Source organism: Fragaria vesca, linkage group LG3 (assembly GCF_000184155.1).
Source record: "Fragaria vesca subsp. vesca linkage group LG3, FraVesHawaii_1.0, whole genome shotgun sequence".
NCBI lineage: Eukaryota > Viridiplantae > Streptophyta > Magnoliopsida > Rosales > Rosaceae > Fragaria > Fragaria vesca.
In genome coordinates this window covers 6,171,601-6,189,456 of record NC_020493.1, presented here as the reverse complement: position 1 = coordinate 6,189,456, position 17,856 = coordinate 6,171,601, and the positions used below count along the sequence as shown (strand labels likewise).

Here is a 17,856-nt window from a genome sequence, read left to right as displayed (position 1 = left end):
ATATATATATATATATATATATATATATATATGTGTGTGTGTGTGTGTCACCATTCTTCAAAGAGGTTGATGAGCTTTGGAATATCTTTCAACTTTTGAGTTCCAATTTAAAAGAAGAAAGAAACATGCTACACATCTTGTCCACAAATACAAGCTTTGTTTTCCTTAATTTTGATCATTTTCTTTCTCAAAAGAAACCAAACCTAATTGTAGTTTACAAATATCAGTTCTGACCAAACATAATTAAAGAAACTAGTGATGAGTAGTACGTGAAGAATCTATTTAGATTTTGTGGAAGTCAAAATCCCTCACCAACAAAATAATTTCAGGAATAAATCTCAAGCTCTACATGCCGGCATGTCATATCGTTTAAGCTGGGTGTGCTTCCCACGTAGTCCTCAACGAATAAATAATCATGTCCAACAGCCTGCAGTATATAAATCAAAGCTTGTCAAACCCCTTCATTGGAAGCAGATTGAAACCAGCAGTCTTCCCTTCTGTGCATAGACATTCATCACATACCAAGTATCATGAATCCCTTAGTTTCACTGCTCTTTGTTCTCCTCGTTGTTGTTCAGTTGAGTCCAACCTTATCATACCCGGCAGATGATCACCACCATTACAACGACGACAATGACGAATCACCTGAACACTGGAAGGGTGCCACACCTCTAACAATTCCGACCATTTCAGAAAACTTGCCCTTTGGCGATTTTCTCTCCTTTTCTCACTACCACAGGAGTTGTCCAGATCTTGAACACATTATTAATGAAAAACTGAGGCAATGGCTTAAGCAGGACTACAGCATAGCTGCAAGTCTCATGAGGTTGCACTTCCATGACTGTGCCATCAGGGTAAGATTAATTTAACATGCTTTTGTAGCTAGCTAATCACCAAAGGTATTCATATGAAATGTTAGTTTTGTACGTAGGCAATTTATTTCCTTAGTTAATTTGTGTTTTGAAACATATATGCACATATTCAGGGATGTGATGCCTCCATCTTACTAAACCATGAGGGAAGTGAGAGGAGTGCCTTGGCCAGCAAGACACTGAGAGGGTTTGAAGTGATAGATGATATCAAAGCAGAGGTCGAGAAGAGGTGTCCCAAAGTAGTATCTTGTGCAGATATCTTAACAGCAGCTACAAGAGATGCCACTGTTATGGTCGGAGGTCCATACTGGATGGTTCCCTATGGTCGGAAAGATGGGCGAGTTTCAATTGCCAAGGAAACAGAACGGGTGCCAATGGGTCATGAAAACATTACTGCTTTGGTTGAGTTTTTTCAATCTCAGGGCTTGAATGTGCTTGACTTGGTTGTTCTCTCTGGTAAACCCTACTAGTTCTACTATTCACAATAACAAAAGATATTGTCATGAATTATATATATTTAACTTAATTTATCAGACAATCTAGCATGTTATATATCGATCGAGACTTTTGATGGAGTGTTTTCGAAACAAGTAATCGATTTTTTCTTCATTGGCATGCAGGAGCACACACCATAGGAAGGGCTTCATGTGCTTCCATACAAAACAGGCTCTTCAACTTCGATGGACATGGGAACTCGGATCCATCCCTTAATGATAAATACTTGAACTTCTTGAAAAGAAAATGCAGATGGGGATCAGACTATGTTGACCTTGATGCTACAACTCCAAAGACCTTTGACGCTGCATACTACTCAAATCTGCAGAGGGATATGGGACTTCTTAAAACAGACCAGTTGTTGTATTCTGATACAAGGACTTCACCTCTTGTCACTGCTTTGGCTCACCAGCCCCAAGTCTTCTACCACCAGTTTGCAGTGTCCATGGCCAAACTGGGGAATGTTCAAGTCCTCACCGGCCAAGATGAAGGCGAAATTCGAACCAACTGCAATTTTGTCAATTCTTATTGATCAAGACCTTGATTACTTATCATTAATTATCGAGAAGCAAACGTAAAGCTTACTTTGAATCTTTTTTCCCTTGTTTTGCTTAACAATATCTTTGTATTATGAATGTTTATCTATATTCTATACCATGCACCTGACAGCTAACATGCTGGCTTTGATATATATGTGAACTTTCGAAAGAACTCTTTGATGTTGACACTCTAATTCCTTTGCTATATATATAATTAATGTTAATTTCTCTCATTTTTCTGCAGCCGTTTTGCTCCATATACTCGCAAGTTTACAAGTTCTAAAACAACATCTCGATCCAATTGATTCCTGTATGAACCACCAAGTCCATCCAAATTTGTGGGGAAAATGAATCATGTTCTATATCTTTTACTAATTAGTAAGATAATTTGTGAGAGCTCCTAGCCTAATTCCCAACGGAAAATCATTTTTCGGAAATGTTAACAAGATGCCCTAAAGTTTTTTTTAAAACTCATCGGTTTGTAGACGTCGCCCCATGGCCTGCCAAAAGAAAAGGAAAAACAAAGATACTCCCTGTACTTTGTGCTGTGGGTTCTAATTTGTGAAGATCACTAGCTAAGATATGGCTTGCAATTCCAAGCGCGCGCTCGCTGGCAAAAAGGTCGAACCAAGCTCGATTACTGACCCCAAAAAAGGAAACAGTAAACCATTATCTGTTAACACACACAGCAATTAATATACACTGAGAAAATTAAATGTAATTGATTGAAGTAAAAAAGAAGAGAGGTAAAAGTATCATGCATGGTAGTAATCGTCTAGCTTCAATGAGTTTTGTGAATATAATCCAAATATCCAACACACAGACTATCATCGAATCCAATCATTAGTTCGATAATGGAAATAATTAATCCTAAAAAAATTAAACCGAAAATGATATATATAGAAAGAACAGTACAATGCAGGATCGTCTTTTGCATTGTTTGTTTACTTATTTAATTTTTAATGAATCACCCTAGCTAGCTCAAAGTCGACCTTGAAAAGCAGTCTCCACAAACACCTTGCTTTCCTCTTTTCATTTTTACAGACCGACACACACATTTGAACTTTCATATTATAGAACCCTACAAGGTAATTCAAATAGCAGAGCGTTTCTTTTCTTTCCATCTTCAGCTACCAGCTCTGAGCTTTAGTCTACAGGGCCATATATACCTTTATTCTATTACAACCTAGCTAGATGTTGTTCCATGATGATCATCTAGAACTTGAGTGATAATTATAAAGATATATTTTGCATGGCTAGTGCTGATGCAAAACTACCTACCGTCTTCTTCTTCTTCCTCCTCTATCTGCTTTTTATATTTCACACCACCATGGCTAGAGAGCAGAAGAGCTTCCAAATCCCAACTGTTAGTCATGATTCCTCTAGACATGGAGCTGGAAGATCTATCAGAAGAACTGCCGTGGAATATTCTGCAAGAGGATCACCTGGTACTGGAAGTTCAAATAAGGTTGATTCATTTGCTCATGAGTCAAGTCGAAGTAGAGGATCCAGAGGTCGTCGGAGAAATTCCAAGCGGCAAGAGGAGGTATTCAACGCCGGTGAACATGAAGTTCCAAGCGGTCCAAATCCCATTTCTAATAGGTGATCGAGGAGAGTTGCTGCAGCAAAACAAAGTTATCAAAGTATATATGAAGATATTAATTAAGGGAAGGGTAAACCATTTATACAGCTTTTGATTTATTTCCTCCTCATCATGGTTTGTATTTTCTGCCATTTTATAGATCAGTATTGTAAGAGATCATCGCTACAGCCTCAGTTATAAATTATCTTCGTTTTCTTCTATATCTTCTTACAGAACCTTCCGGTAATCATTTAGTCATTATAGGGATCTCTATAATTTTCAAGTAGATAATTATTAGCTTCCAAATGTTTGTAGAATATATGCATCATTCCTCTATTGTGTGTTGTTTTCTTCTCTTGCCACCCCCTACACCCAAAAAAAATTCTTTTTTGAATAAGTGAAATGAATTGGAGATTAATATACCATTCTTAAACTTAAAATCTGGTCTAGATCGAAGGTTAGCTCTTTGCACCGGTAAATGATATGAATATTATTTTTTCTTAATCTGAATTTCTTGATATCTCTAGAACAAATGAAGTTCATTCATACACACACACACAGATCATACTTGTTTTTATATTTATATGAGTATACTGATCGAGGGAGATTGATTTTTTTTTTTTGGTGATCGAGGGAAATATATAGTTGAATTGTTTGAAGCATGAGAACTTTGAGATATTTCTCTATAATAGATTTTGTTTTTGCCTTTTGACAACTCTGTCAAAAGAGAGGAAAGTAACTGGTTGTGTAAATATTATATATTCGACTTTGTGTTGATACTTTGTTGTGTTAATTAAGATAAAAACAGTGCAAAAGATATTGTGCTGATATTTCTTTCTAAGCATATGTTGTAGATGATACTATTATATATACGTATATATTCCGAATACATAATATATACGTAGTGTTTATTTGTGCACCTGGTCAGTCAGTCTTTGCATATAACAAAGAGGATCAGGAACACAATGATTCAGAAATTGTTGTGGATATTGAAGCTTTTGTTTGAGACGAGAGATCACTTAACCACATAGGTCATAATTAAAGGGAAAACTAAAAGAGGAAAAGGGCCACAAAACACCCTTGTTTTGCGTGTAAAGGTAAAAACCAGACCTAGCTAGCTCGCTATAGCTAGCCCCAGCAGCATCCAAAGCTGCTGCCAATGGTGAATGGCTTTCTCTCTTTAGAATTCTATTTCACTGAATAACCCTTGCTCCTTTATTGGAACTACTTTCATACCCTTTAATCAGTCTCGCTCCCTCATCCTTTTAAAAGCTGAAGCTTCAGAGCCAACTACAAGGAAGGGTGGTCTCGCAAGCTAGCATTCTAAAGCAAAGCTTCGTCCACACCTTCCTCAATACATATCTGCAGGGCTTTTATCATCTCCTGCTTCTTAAACTAACCTACCGATCTATTTTCCATGATTTCGTGAATGTGATCACTTAGACGTCGAGCAATGACAAATCCTATTGTCCAAGTCTGACAAATAATACATGCAATAATTACATACATTAGTAGAAATGAGATGTACACCATGCATCTATATGAGGTAATACTGTTCTAGACGATGAAGACGGTAGAGCCATGCAATCACCTCATTTCACGTAAGGCACCTCCATTCCTTTATTTTTCAAGGTTTACGAGTTGCAGTCTTGATCAATTCTGAAAAGAAGCTCAAGTTTTTTCTTTTTTTCCTCGATATATATGAACAACTCTATCTTTAGTTCTCTACTAGCTAGATAAACCTCAGATGCGAGTTTACATGCATTTTGACCTAATAAACTTATTTGATCCCGAGTTTGCAGTTGGTAATTTATTAGTGTTGCATGCAACAGCATAACAAAGCTACATCCTTATGAGTAAACTTGTCACTATTCATTATAGTATATATAACAAGGATTACTATTATCACAAATTCCCATCAGACTACTAATTACCTGCATTTATCTCGACAAAGGTAAGCAGAAAAACAAAACAGGAAAAAAGACTAGGAAACAGCTAGCCTACTTGTTTTAACATCTAACATCCTTTTCTCAAGGCGAAGAGTTCCAAGCATCTCATCTCAGCAAACAGTGAATCAATCAGTGATCACTTGAATTCATGCTTAGATCGTGCTGACAGCAGCATTGCCTTCATCTCTTGGATGCCCTCGGTGAGCACGTATGGAGTTGCAAAACTCAAAAGCCTAATTACAAATGGTATAGCCGAGCACAAGGCAAGTTTGTTAGAAATTTCTAGAGAACACGACCACAGCACTCGCACTCAAAGTTCCCAGTCCATGTAAAATATTCCTTCTGCCGATCCAAGCCAAGCCCCCAAGCTATCATGTTTAACATTGTCATAGCTTCGCCTTTCATCCTGAACTCCATTAAACGCTACAGAGGAATAGAAAAATAAATGTCAATAAAATGGAGAAATGGGTAAAAAGTTACATCCCAATTTAAATGGCAATGAGAATGAGTACATGAACAGAAATTACATTCAGCTTTCTGCCAGCATACAGTTGAGGTGACTGTATTTGTTAACTTGTCCTCAAAAAGCAGTTCACCAGACTTTATACTCCAAAGTCTTAAATTGCAGTCCTCTCCACCTACAAGATCAAATGTAAGAGAAAGCTCAAACTAGAACTTGCCAAAATAAAAACCAATTACTAACTGATGCTTACCTGATACAAAGAATCGCTCAGATGGATCAACTCCAAGCTGCAAACGAGTATGGGAATTCACATGCCCCTCATAAGTTTGCACTGCTCCTCTTTGGATTATGCGATGGTCATAAAGCTTCACCTACAAAGTGATTGAAATGAAATCAACAACTTATAGGAATGACATTGACAAAAGCATTACAACCTATCAAGCACAGAAGTAAATGACCAAATTTGAGCTGTTCTCGTGGGATATATGTAATGAACTAACTAGTACCTACAACAGAGACATGATCCTGGTTTCTTCAAAAAGAAAAATGGCTTTTTAATGCGATGGTACATGTTGCTATAGTTAATTGCTATGTACGTATCTGTTCATTTGTTGCATGGGAAATGTGAATGTATAGAATGGAAAAGAATTCCATTGAAACAAGACAACTGTAAAAATTATATCCTAATAACTTATTGATGAATTTCAAGTGCTTCATACAAGCAAACATGCTAAATGTTTGTATGTCTAAAACAATGCTGAAACAAACACTAACCGTTCCATCCATGGAGCTTGCCAAGAAGTACTGATCATCAAACTGAAGAGATACTAAACTAAACAATCAAACAAGAGTCAGCAGAAGTTATGAATAGCATCACAGTTAGATAATAAAGCGCTCTAACCATGCAATAGATGAAGGCATTTTTATGGTATGAGAAGGATGTATATTTCCAGAAAGCTGCACAAAACAATAATCAGATTACTATCCAAGGTTAACACTTTCACATAGAAATTAAGCCAGAAAAATGGAATAGAATGACTGCAGCCTCAACAACAATAACAGCACAGTTCCTCATTAGTTAAGGAAACTTCAAAAGCATTTTAACTGGAGGAAAAGAATAACGTTTTACGTCAATGACTTGACTGAAAGTTACAGACATCAAAGACACAAGGACTTTTATATATCACAGATATGAGCCTGCTAAAATGTATACCCCTTTGCCACGTTGAATATACCTGAAATCTAATATTATTTCCCAACTACAAACTACAAGATTTCTGTCTGAAGGGGATACAGAAAAATCACAGTGATGTAAGCAAAGAACTTTATACCTTGAACCATTGTTTAGTAGATTTTCCAAGAGTGCTATCCAAAGTTGAGTGCTGTATTCTATGACTAGCATGTCTCGCAGAAAACCCTTCCCGTTTCTCACGAACATCAACTGTTACAATCGCTCCATTTCTGAGTCCACATAAAACGACATTTCCCTAAAATAGATGAACAAAGACCATTTAAAAGAAATATATTAGCATAAACTTACCAAACCTAAAACGTAAGCTATTCCAGGCATTCACTGGAGTATCTTATAGGATGCTTTAACATGCAAACTTATAAGCTCAACCACATAAAATACAAAGTATGGAGGACACTGTTTCTAAAAGCAATATAGTAGATACCTTATCAAAACCCTAAGAGACAAATATTTTCTCTTCGCTTTTTACTTTATGTCATGGATTTAGGTTTTGTACGTGGGACTCTTCCGGACATGTCATATGTTGTAACAAAATTTCATAAAGTTGTTATCCCGTGAACAACTTAAGAAAGGAATGCAGATAGCTTACGAAAAGTCAGTTGATTGCAATCCATTTCAAAACTTGGCTTTCAAGCACAACCCAAAATTAACAGGATTCATGAACAACACACTACTGTTTCACATCAGACTGACAAAATATTCACCAACACCTTTGTGGAACAGATTATTTAGATTTGATCAATTGTTCCAAGTACCAAAGAAGAATTATAGTTGACCAATAAATCTACATTAGAGTACAGAGTATAAAGGCCTTGACCTTGTAGTACTATAATGTCAATTCAACTTAAGCTCAGCAAAACAAAAATCTACAAAGCGCCAAAAGTATGGGATACATTACCGAGTGAATAAGTTGTTGTGCCAAAACATCACTTTTACCGCGCAACAGCCATGATTTCACCCCAGTTTCCAGATCCACCAGAGCAGCTCCCAGATTGGTACCTAAATCAAGGAAAAAACTATCTTCAACAACTTTTTACATTTCTGAAAACTGTTGTCAATAATATTTTTCATACTACCAATAATAGCAACACATAATCAGGAACACAAATCACTGGATACTGCATAATTAATGCTAACTTCTACACCTCGAGTATGATCCAGTTACAAAGCTCATAAGTAATGTGTAAGCAATCAACAACGGAAACCCTTGAGACTGATTACTTTATGTTACAACAGCCAGCAATCAAATGACAATGTTGAGAGACAGAGTGAGAGAGAGACAGATCTGTGTGTGTGTGTGTGGGTGCGCGCACCAAGAGAACATTAAAGCCATCTTCCATATAAATAAATATCTTAAGAAAAAGAAAATGAAACAGTACTTGCCAATCACTGCATGACGCCCATCCGATCTACAATCTGCTGTCCAAATAGTACAATTGAAAGTCGCAACTTCATCAATGTTCCGCCTTAAGATAGGTCTGTTTGGACGAAATTCTAAGAGTTCAGTAAGGTTAATGACAAAAACTGATCCACCACGGTCCTCAGCTCCCAGCGTACATACGCTGATATCTTATGTTAAGGCTTGCAAAAGTGAACATTAGTTATCCACTAAATATGGCACTAGAAGAGTTAAAATAAAAGGTAACATTATATACATGTGTCTACGCATCAACTATATTGCATACAAAACCCAGTTTAAACTAACATATTCAAGGATACAGAGCATTCTGGATGCTAGAACCCTCATTTTCTGTGCCGTGCCTGCCAAATGTTTTTATACAAGATATACCTGATGACATCCATTGTGTATTTTGAGCTGGTCTCCATATGTGGCCAGGCGCTTTTCTACATTCTACTTGACTTTTGTTTAAGAGAGGCCATACAAGATCTGGCAAGCATTTCCTCCCGAAATGGATATCCCCCTCAAATTTTCCAAACTCAAAAAAACTGCAAGACATCAAATTTCAAGAAAGCTACTATGAGAAAGGATGCAAAAATCCATACTGATGATAAGAGCTTTGAAAGATTCATGAGTCAACATTCAAAGATTGTAACAGGCAGATTGAGAGAGAAATGTAACATAAACTCTAGTTACAAATCAACATTCAGATGCTGCTTTTTGTAGTGGCAAATAGAAGAACAAGAAAACCTCCGATATGCATATGTGAATCTCAATACATAACCAAAGAATATTCAGAATCTATATTGAGTAGGAATTCTCTTAACCAATATGCAAAAAGCCATCTTTCAACCCACATGGAATTGCATACAATACTCATCTGTACATACTAGCTATGAATATATTTCAATACCTCAAAGAGCCATCTCTGCCACCTGCTAATAGAAAATTTCTATCAGTTAGGCCCTCTCCTGTCTGTACATCAATATTTATTCGTTCTAACGCACCATCACCTAGCTTGTTTGTTCCCTGATACTTCCAAACCTATAATTTAAAGAGCAGTCAATTGCAGCATTTCATACACTAGAACATTAATAATTTCAAAATTCATGTTAAAACCTTAAGAGTTGAAAATTGATCAGATCTCACGTAAGTTCATCATCATCGGAAAACCAACAAAGAACTGTGCATGAATTTAGTTTTAGCATATATATTTTCTATCAGATGGACCTAAGAGTCATCCATATCATTTTACCAACTTGAAGGGGATGTTAAAAGTTTATAGCGGCTGCATAGGGTACTTGTATTTCACTAAAAGATGTGAGATTGGCCTTATAGCTTCAAGGTTTATATTTTTCTTATGGCCAAAAGGACGTCATTTTATGATTTAGAGTGTCAATAGTTATGAGTTATGACTTCATTTTAGAAAGATGATCAACTCCAGACATAAAGGACAGGATTTTGCCATAAGCACAATAAGTTGTGCTAAGGGGAAAGAAGCTGACTTTCTTCCTTCCTTCCTTCTCCTATGAAACACCTATCCTCTATTTCACTCCATTTTCTTTTCTTTCACTCTAACATCTAGTAGAAACTCAATATAACTGGGTATGGTGACCAAAGTCAATAGAAGGCCTAGCCAAGCATTGGAAATCTTAGGAGTGCACTGGCATCACCATGCCAATGACAACATCAACATCCCTAATATGTCCTCACGATCCCCATATCTTCAAAGCTCTTTGCTTCTGAGTTAAGATTCAGCCCTGTCTCCCTCTCAAATAGGGTTACAGTAAAGTTTAGAACTGTTATATACTCACAAGCAAAAGCCTAATTCGATGTGGAGTGGTATTTTATTTCCCGTAAAAACAGACACTAAAAGGATCAACGTAAATTAGGAAACTATTGTTCAGAAAGCATAAGCTACAGAAAAATTGCTGGGAGTTATGATTTGCAAAATTTGTACAGAACCAGAAAACTCAATCTAAACTCAAGGCCTACACTAAAAACAATGTTCAAATCAAATATTAACAATACAATATGCTTTGCACAACGTATATGCTTGAAAAAACAAAAACAATAAAAAATTGCTGTGATTCGTATTTTGCTAAGTTTATACAGAAATGGAAAACTTAACCTAAACTTGCGGCCCAGATTAAACCAACATACCACAGGATGGGATGCTTGTGCCTTTTGGTATTCCTCCATGAAGTTACACCTCCCTTTACCGGAAGCAATGACATTACCATATAACTCTCTGGCCTGAAGCAGCTTAGTAGTTTTTACTTTTGTTCGCTTACATTTCTTAACTATCTGCAAAAAAACAAAAAAAAAAAAAAAAAAATTAGAACAAGAAGGTCCTTAAAGTATCTCAGCAATAACCACCAAGCAGAAAGTATAAAATTCAGCTAATAAGCAGCTGAATAAAATTGCGAGAGCTTTAAGATTCAAATTTATACGAAATGAAACTACATAGGAAACAAGAGCTGTGTGCTATGTTGTAGATATTCACTTGCCTCATAAGCAAAACAATCCAACGAAAACATAAACGAAACACTCATGCTCCAACTCTACTGCCAACACCAATAAACCTATATATAAATAAAGTGCAACGCTACTACGGGCAATGTTATAGTAATAAGCCTGAACTTTCAATAACATATAACTCTCAACCATGTTAGCATAATCCTAACTATGAATTGTACTGACCAGCCTTTAATCATGACACCCAAATATCACAATAAGCAGCTGAGCAAGTTCACCAAGGCAAACTCAATGCAAATTCAAACATCCAATTTTAGGAGACCCAACATAAGCAACAAATATGTCAAAACTTAAACACGTAAAAACATAAACTTGGGCTCAAATGCAGAACATCTAGCCTACCTGGTTCAGTTTCTGAGAGCCAGAAGAAGAAGCAGCAGCAGAATTAGCACGACGAGAGCCTGGTACTGGGCCCTTGTTGGGGAAGTACCTATTCCTCTCCGCATCATAATAAAACCCAGGAAGATCTGCACCCAAAACAAAAAACAAAACAAAAATCAAAACTTTGAAGAAAAGGAATAAGAAAAACCCAGAAAGATTGAAACTTTATAACTGCAATGGTACCTTGGGGCATAGTTTTAGATATGAGAAGCTGTATCAGAGTTTCTTCAGTGAAGAAAAGAAGGTGCTTTGAAAGTTGAAACGGCGATGGGTTTTTGAGAAAGAAGAGAGAAGTCACGCGTCACCGCCTTTGAGCTGCCACTTTACGGAGGAGAGTGGAAGTTGGGAACCAATTGCGCGCCTTCAAATCTCGTAGGGCTGTACTCTGTTACACTTTGTCGGGCTTAGGCCCAGCCCAATATACTATTCAATTCACAATTGCTTCAAATTGTATGGTTTGTACTTTGTACCCTAAACCCTAATTAAAACCCTTAATTATCATGACTATTATTAATGTCATTTCACATGAGAATAAATTTGTCATTTCAAATAAATTGTTTTGCTCGGTCTATTTTATTTTATTTTTTTATTTTTTTGAAGAAAGGTCGGTGCGGCTACCTTTAAGCCTTGATTAAAGAAATATTTCCCAGATTACAAAGCACATCGATAGATTTTTCTGAGATAATAACATGACACTCAACCATAAACACGTATTCTAACAAACACCAAATTGTCATTCCAAATAAATTGTTCTGCTCGGTTTACTTAAATATTTGCCAAGTACATTTAGTGATTTAGAAGCATCTTAACCAAATTAGACGAGGAAGTCAGAAACAGATCGAAGGGTTCCTTTTTCTAGGTGGCGGTTACCAAACAAAAGTGTGCTTGTCGTCCTTGTTTCGTTTTGTTTTTTGTTGCTCCATCCGGCGGGGGGTCCTCCCGAACATTGTCGTCAGACAGTTAGCTTTCGGTGTCAATCCACGAGAGGAGATCCAAGGCGGCGCGAGAAGATGCGATTGTGGCAGTTCGGCTTCCAACGGTTCAGTTTGCTATCTCCAATCTGCAGGAACAACAATACGGGGATCTGCCTCTATGGTTGGTTGTTGCGGCCTCTTGTCATGTTGCATGGCCATTGTATGGCAATCCCAAACTTTGATTATAGAGTCCAACCACATGGTGGCTCTGGTTGGTTCTCGATGGCACGGGCGGTGGTTGGGACGTCTGGGGCGTGGGAGGCAAGGAAGTCTACATCTTAGGTCTTTGATATGTCTTTGAGCCTTCAATTGTGGGTTTGTTTTAAGGTATTATGTATTAGTATTTGTTCTAACTTTTAAGTGTGTTCCCTACGACCTTTTGGTAGGGACATGTGGGCGTTGTCTAGGTTTGCAGACTCAATAAGCCTTAACCGTACTAATTAATGAGGCGACAAATTTTGAATTGGTTGCGACTTGCTGGTGGCGGCATGAAATCTCATGTCGTTAGTTTTGTTTTTGATGGGTAGCATATTGAGAACACTAGTTTATTGGTTCTATGACACTGCTTTAACTTTCTGGTATGCCACCATTTTTGTAAAGCAAATAGAGTCATCGGTATGATGCTTTTTGTTATTTGGTGCATGTTTGAATACATGCGGTAGGTAATAACGTCTCCTATTATTCGAGAGGTCCTAATGAGGCTTATAGGGGTATAGGCTACATGATCGCCCCCATCAACCGGCTCCGACACGGCATTGCGACACGTCACGTCAACGTTTCAGACTTTAAAAAAAAGTTTGGATGGATTATGGATATGATAATTATATTAGTTCATCTTATTGTCTATTAGGTACTACTGTGATAGAGATTGCCATGTTTGAAAACAACCTACTGCTCAAGTTTGTTTTTCTTTAATTTATGTTTTAGGTGCTAGAGGTCTACTGCTTTTAATGTTATTAGTTATGCACTTGACTTATTTCTTATGGTTATGAAATAGATTGAATTTAGAACTTTATTTGGTAATGTAATGAACTTATTTCATATATTAGTATATTTTTTATTTATTAAAAATACATAAATATATAATTTTGTTTGCTGTGTCCAAGCCGTGTCGGAAACTTAGTTTTTGAGTTTTGCCGTGTCGCCGTGTCCGTGTCAGTGCAACTTAGCTTGAAACGAAGAATCGTTCTTTATCTCTCAGACAATATAGAAAATAGAAACCAAAACTTAATCAAATAGGGAAGGATTGTTCTTAATCTCTCAAACAGTATATAAAATGGAAACCAAAACCTAATCAAATAGGGGTATCATTTGATGTCATATAAATAATGGAAAAGTGAAACACAAACCATCATATTTCAACTCTCCCAAAGTGAAAACCAAAAGAAAAGATCATCATCATCCTCAAAGTGAAAACCCAAGAGAAAAGATCATGATGATGCGAACAGACAGAGGGAGCAGAAGCAACACAAACAATGTATGGTCTGATACTCTGATATATATGCCAATTGGTGTTTCCAGCGAAGTAGCTGCACGTCTTCCATATTCTGATCTCATTCACTCTGCTGCAGTATGTAGGAGTTGGAAGGCTGGTATAGACCATGTTCATCAAAACCCTTCGCTTTTGCATCTACCAAGTCTTATCACCTATCGTGCTGGAGTAGTAGAGTTCCTTGATCTACTATTGAACAGGACTTGCACTCAAAAACACCACCACAAGAGCAGAACGGGGAAACGTCCTTGGCCGAGCCATACCTAAAGCTTCAAAACATGGTATTGGTTGCTCCCTTTATTAGAGGTTGTTACGAGAACTAAGAAATTCTATTTCTATAATCCTTTTCACGACTAGTTTATAGAACTACCTCCATTGTGTTTGAAAGACAAGGAGCAATTTGAGGTTAACAAATAACAATGTAACCTTCACGGCCCCTCCAACTTCTTCCGATTGCATTATCTTTGTCGCTGGCTCTACATATTATAAGAAACACCTGGTTTGCACTAGCTATTAGCCCAAGCGACTTCAAAGACAAACAATGGAATACTTTACAACAAGATTTCATTGCAAGTGTTAATGACGGCGTACTCCTTGAGTACATTCTCGACGTGACTTATATGGATGGAAAATTCTATGGCATTTTTGAACGTTCACCATGGAACGTAATTTTCTCAAGCTGTCTAATATTGTGTACCTTCGATGCATCACTTGGAAAATGGATCATCATGCATGATTCTTCTGAGTCCCTCGCAGCAGATCGATATCACAATATTGAAGAGTTACTTGGTTCAGTCTGGTGGTGAGATCTTATTGGCACTGCTCCAACGTGAAGTAGCCTCGAGGTCTGATCATTGGGTTATCTATCGGTTTAGTTGGTCTCGGAGAAATTGGTCTAGGGTTGAAAGTCTGGGAAATCAAGCATTGTTTCTAGGTGAGTCGTCGTCAATTGCAAGTCCAGCAGTAGTGGAGAACGATGGTAAATTTGCAGGCATGATATATTATTACCGTGACTCTCAGCAATCAGCATCACTTGTCTTTCACCCCGTGCGCCCACAAAGATAGACATATTTGGACACAGCATCAAATTTTTTTTTCCTCGCCGACGAGATTCATGTTTTACGACAATGATGCCATCCACGTCCGGATCAAAACGCAAATCTCAGTAGCCAACGATTCCTGGTACACTAGTATTTTGCTAGCTTGCACTGGATGGAGATCTGTTTAAAAAAGCTAGTCTGTCTCTCGTTGCTGAGCTTATTCTTGTACTCTTTTGTTGTAAGAATCAAATTACTATCGATCTTTTGTTTGATATGTTTAGAATCACAATGAGTTGTTTTACTCCCATGTATATTCTAGCTTGTTCCAATATTGGGCTGAAATATCTATCTGTGCATGTTAGTGATTCTAAATAGTCTCTGAAGCAAGCTTATGATCATGCCCTCCACATTCAGATGTTTTAGCTAGCCTGTCCAGTTGTCCTCAAATAACCTATGTGATTGAAGCTTAGACTACGTGATTGTGATAGTTGGTTTGTTGAAATATTCGATTAATGTACTGTAGGTGCATATCTGGGTTCTTTAAGGACCCTGCATGTGAGTATTTTAGGTATTTTTCACAGTCTGCTGATCGATGAGCCTAATGCTGTAGATACCGCACATTGCAGATAGCTTGGGAAAGAAAATGGAACAATCTATGGTCGAAACTGGCTCAGTATACTAGCAATTGTATACTAGAAATGCATGCTTTGTGCGACAGCTAACTTTGATCATCGGAGCAACTATATATGATAAGATTATAGCATCAAAATAACTGTAAACTGGAGTAAATTTTATTTTATCTTCTTGACACTAACAACCAAAAATATTTGTACAGTACATTTCTAATTTTATGACACAATTATATTATACACGATCTTCGAATATTGTTTAAACAGTCTAATTAATTTGTACATATCATAATTAATCACTATATATATAACATGCTCTCTAGAGCTAATATTTTGGAGGATAGTCGATCTCAAATTACAAAAATCAGATGCCAAAGACCAAAAGAAAAACAAATATTAATGATGAGTGCTGCGACTGCTAGCTAGCTAATTACGATGCCATGCAACTTGATCCATTATTGGCCTCAGATGGTAATCCATTTCACAAGGCACTAGTGTAGACTCCACAAAGTCAAAATCCAACAAATTACAGCTCCCAAATGAACTAGCATCCATACTAGTCTGCCGACCATTATAATTCAACACAGTATTACAACTGTCCTTTTCAGTTTGCACTTCACAGCTCTCATCCACCGGTTCTGGTTTCATCGACAAGCATTCCATCTTTGTGTGTTCGGCAGTAGTGTCGGATCCAGAGCTACCACCAGTCCCCCATTTTTTGCAGTTTTCGATTATAATATCGAGCTCGGATGGATAGTAGTGATGAGAAAAAGATGGGATAATCGGGATTTCAGAGTTTTCCACTGAGGGTAGGCTTCCTCTTGGATATTGGTCTTGGAAAAGATCAGTCCAAGCCATATTAGGGTTTGGGAATAAATAGGTTGTTGGTAGTGTGCTAGATGAGCTTTCATCCAATGAGCTACTGTCATGGTTACTTTTGGAATTATCAGAAGCAGCTGGGATGATACGATTATGAGTGTTGGGATCCAAACCTTGAGAAATGAGTTTCTTCTTGATGCATGAGTTCCAGAAATTCTTGACCTCATTGTCTGTTCTTCCTGGCATTTGCTTGGCTATCTGAGCCCATCTGTTGCCTAAAACCCTATGAACATCTATAATGATTCTCTCTTCTTGCTCAGAAAATGAACCCCTCTTCAGATCTGGCCTCAAGTAGTTTATCCACCTTAACCTGCAACTCTTCCCACACCTCTCCAAACCTGCAAGATACATATATAAATATATATATATATATATTATTGATTAGCTATTGGTAAATCATGAAATTTAATGTAATTGACCCGTATGAACATACCTGCTATCTTTGGTATAGAGCTCCAGGAACCATGGCCAGAGTGGTGTATGTGATTCATTAGCTTCTCATCTTCTTCAGGAGACCATAGTCCTCTCTTCACCTTCTGTTTGCTGCAACAGTTATGAACCATATCTATCGACATATTTGATATTTCTTATCGTCTAGTGATCTCTGGTTCCCATCTTTTATATGAGTTCCCTGATTTGGAAAAGTTACTCGATTTGCATATTATATAGCTAGCGTATGATGCAGATGGGTGGATCGAGGGGGGAGAGAGAGAGAGAGAGAGAGAGTATTAACTTGGAGTTTACTCAAATTTAGAGGAGCATCACTGAATCATTCTTAGTGTTTTGGCAGTTTCCTATATATCGAGCCCTATCTATATGTCTAATCAACCATATATGGCAATAAGATCAACTAGACCTAGCTTGATTATTATTACATTTTTGTTTTGATTATAATATTGTCAAAACTTGCTTTTGTGTGTTCAAAACGTACTCGAGTAGGAGTAGTATGTAATCATGATGCCCATCCTTAAGTTACTGTTTAAATGGAAATTTTTTTTTTGATGAAACTGTTTAAATGGAATTGAATAGAACATTAGTCTCTACAATTCCATTCGATTCACACTTCAGTCTAACAATTCTACCGTTCTGAATATCATAGTATGTTGATTTTCAACATGTTCTAGTGATAATATAGTATTATTAAGAATACAATATCAAAAGGGGGAGGTCCCTTGTGCTAATTAATTAGCCTATTTTGATGAACTATTGACCTTACTCTCCAATCTGCGTAGTGCTATGGGCATCTTTATAATAATGTCTCGATCAATATCCATATTGTATATCATTATCTCATAAAATTTTATAATGTGTTAATAACATACATATAATTATCGTAATGTTGTAAGATGAGTTTTTTAAGTAATAACATTAG

At 37.0% G+C, this 17,856-nt stretch overlaps 3 protein-coding genes across 3 annotated transcripts; 1 reads left to right on the top strand and 2 right to left on the bottom strand.

Moving 5' to 3' along the window:
* Positions 1 to 530: 530 nt before the first annotated feature.
* LOC101291128 (peroxidase 7-like) lies at positions 531 to 1,899 on the top strand. Its single transcript, XM_004295481.1, has 3 exons — positions 531 to 854; positions 986 to 1,328; positions 1,493 to 1,899. Exons 1-3 carry the CDS (start codon positions 531 to 533, stop codon positions 1,897 to 1,899), a joined length of 1,074 nt encoding a protein of 357 aa, XP_004295529.1.
* A 3,443-nt stretch (positions 1,900 to 5,342) lies between these two features.
* Positions 5,343 to 11,663, bottom strand: LOC101290845 (DDB1- and CUL4-associated factor 4-like). The gene is made up of 13 exons (XM_004295480.1): positions 11,654 to 11,663; positions 11,432 to 11,556; positions 10,715 to 10,858; positions 9,465 to 9,595; positions 8,872 to 9,099; positions 8,536 to 8,714; positions 8,051 to 8,151; positions 7,232 to 7,387; positions 6,802 to 6,857; positions 6,675 to 6,732; positions 6,151 to 6,271; positions 5,965 to 6,075; positions 5,343 to 5,860 (listed from the first exon to the last, which is right to left on the bottom strand). The coding sequence occupies exons 1-13, from the start codon at positions 11,661 to 11,663 to the stop codon at positions 5,748 to 5,750; spliced, it is 1,533 nt and encodes a 510-aa protein (XP_004295528.1). The 3' UTR covers positions 5,343 to 5,747.
* A 4,077-nt stretch (positions 11,664 to 15,740) lies between these two features.
* LOC101294439 lies at positions 15,741 to 17,151 on the bottom strand. Its single transcript, XM_004293815.1, has 2 exons — positions 16,918 to 17,151; positions 15,741 to 16,822 (listed from the first exon to the last, which is right to left on the bottom strand). The coding sequence occupies exons 1-2, from the start codon at positions 17,057 to 17,059 to the stop codon at positions 16,032 to 16,034; spliced, it is 933 nt and encodes a 310-aa protein (XP_004293863.1). The 5' UTR covers positions 17,060 to 17,151; the 3' UTR covers positions 15,741 to 16,031.
* Between the last annotated feature and the right edge of the window lie 705 nt (positions 17,152 to 17,856).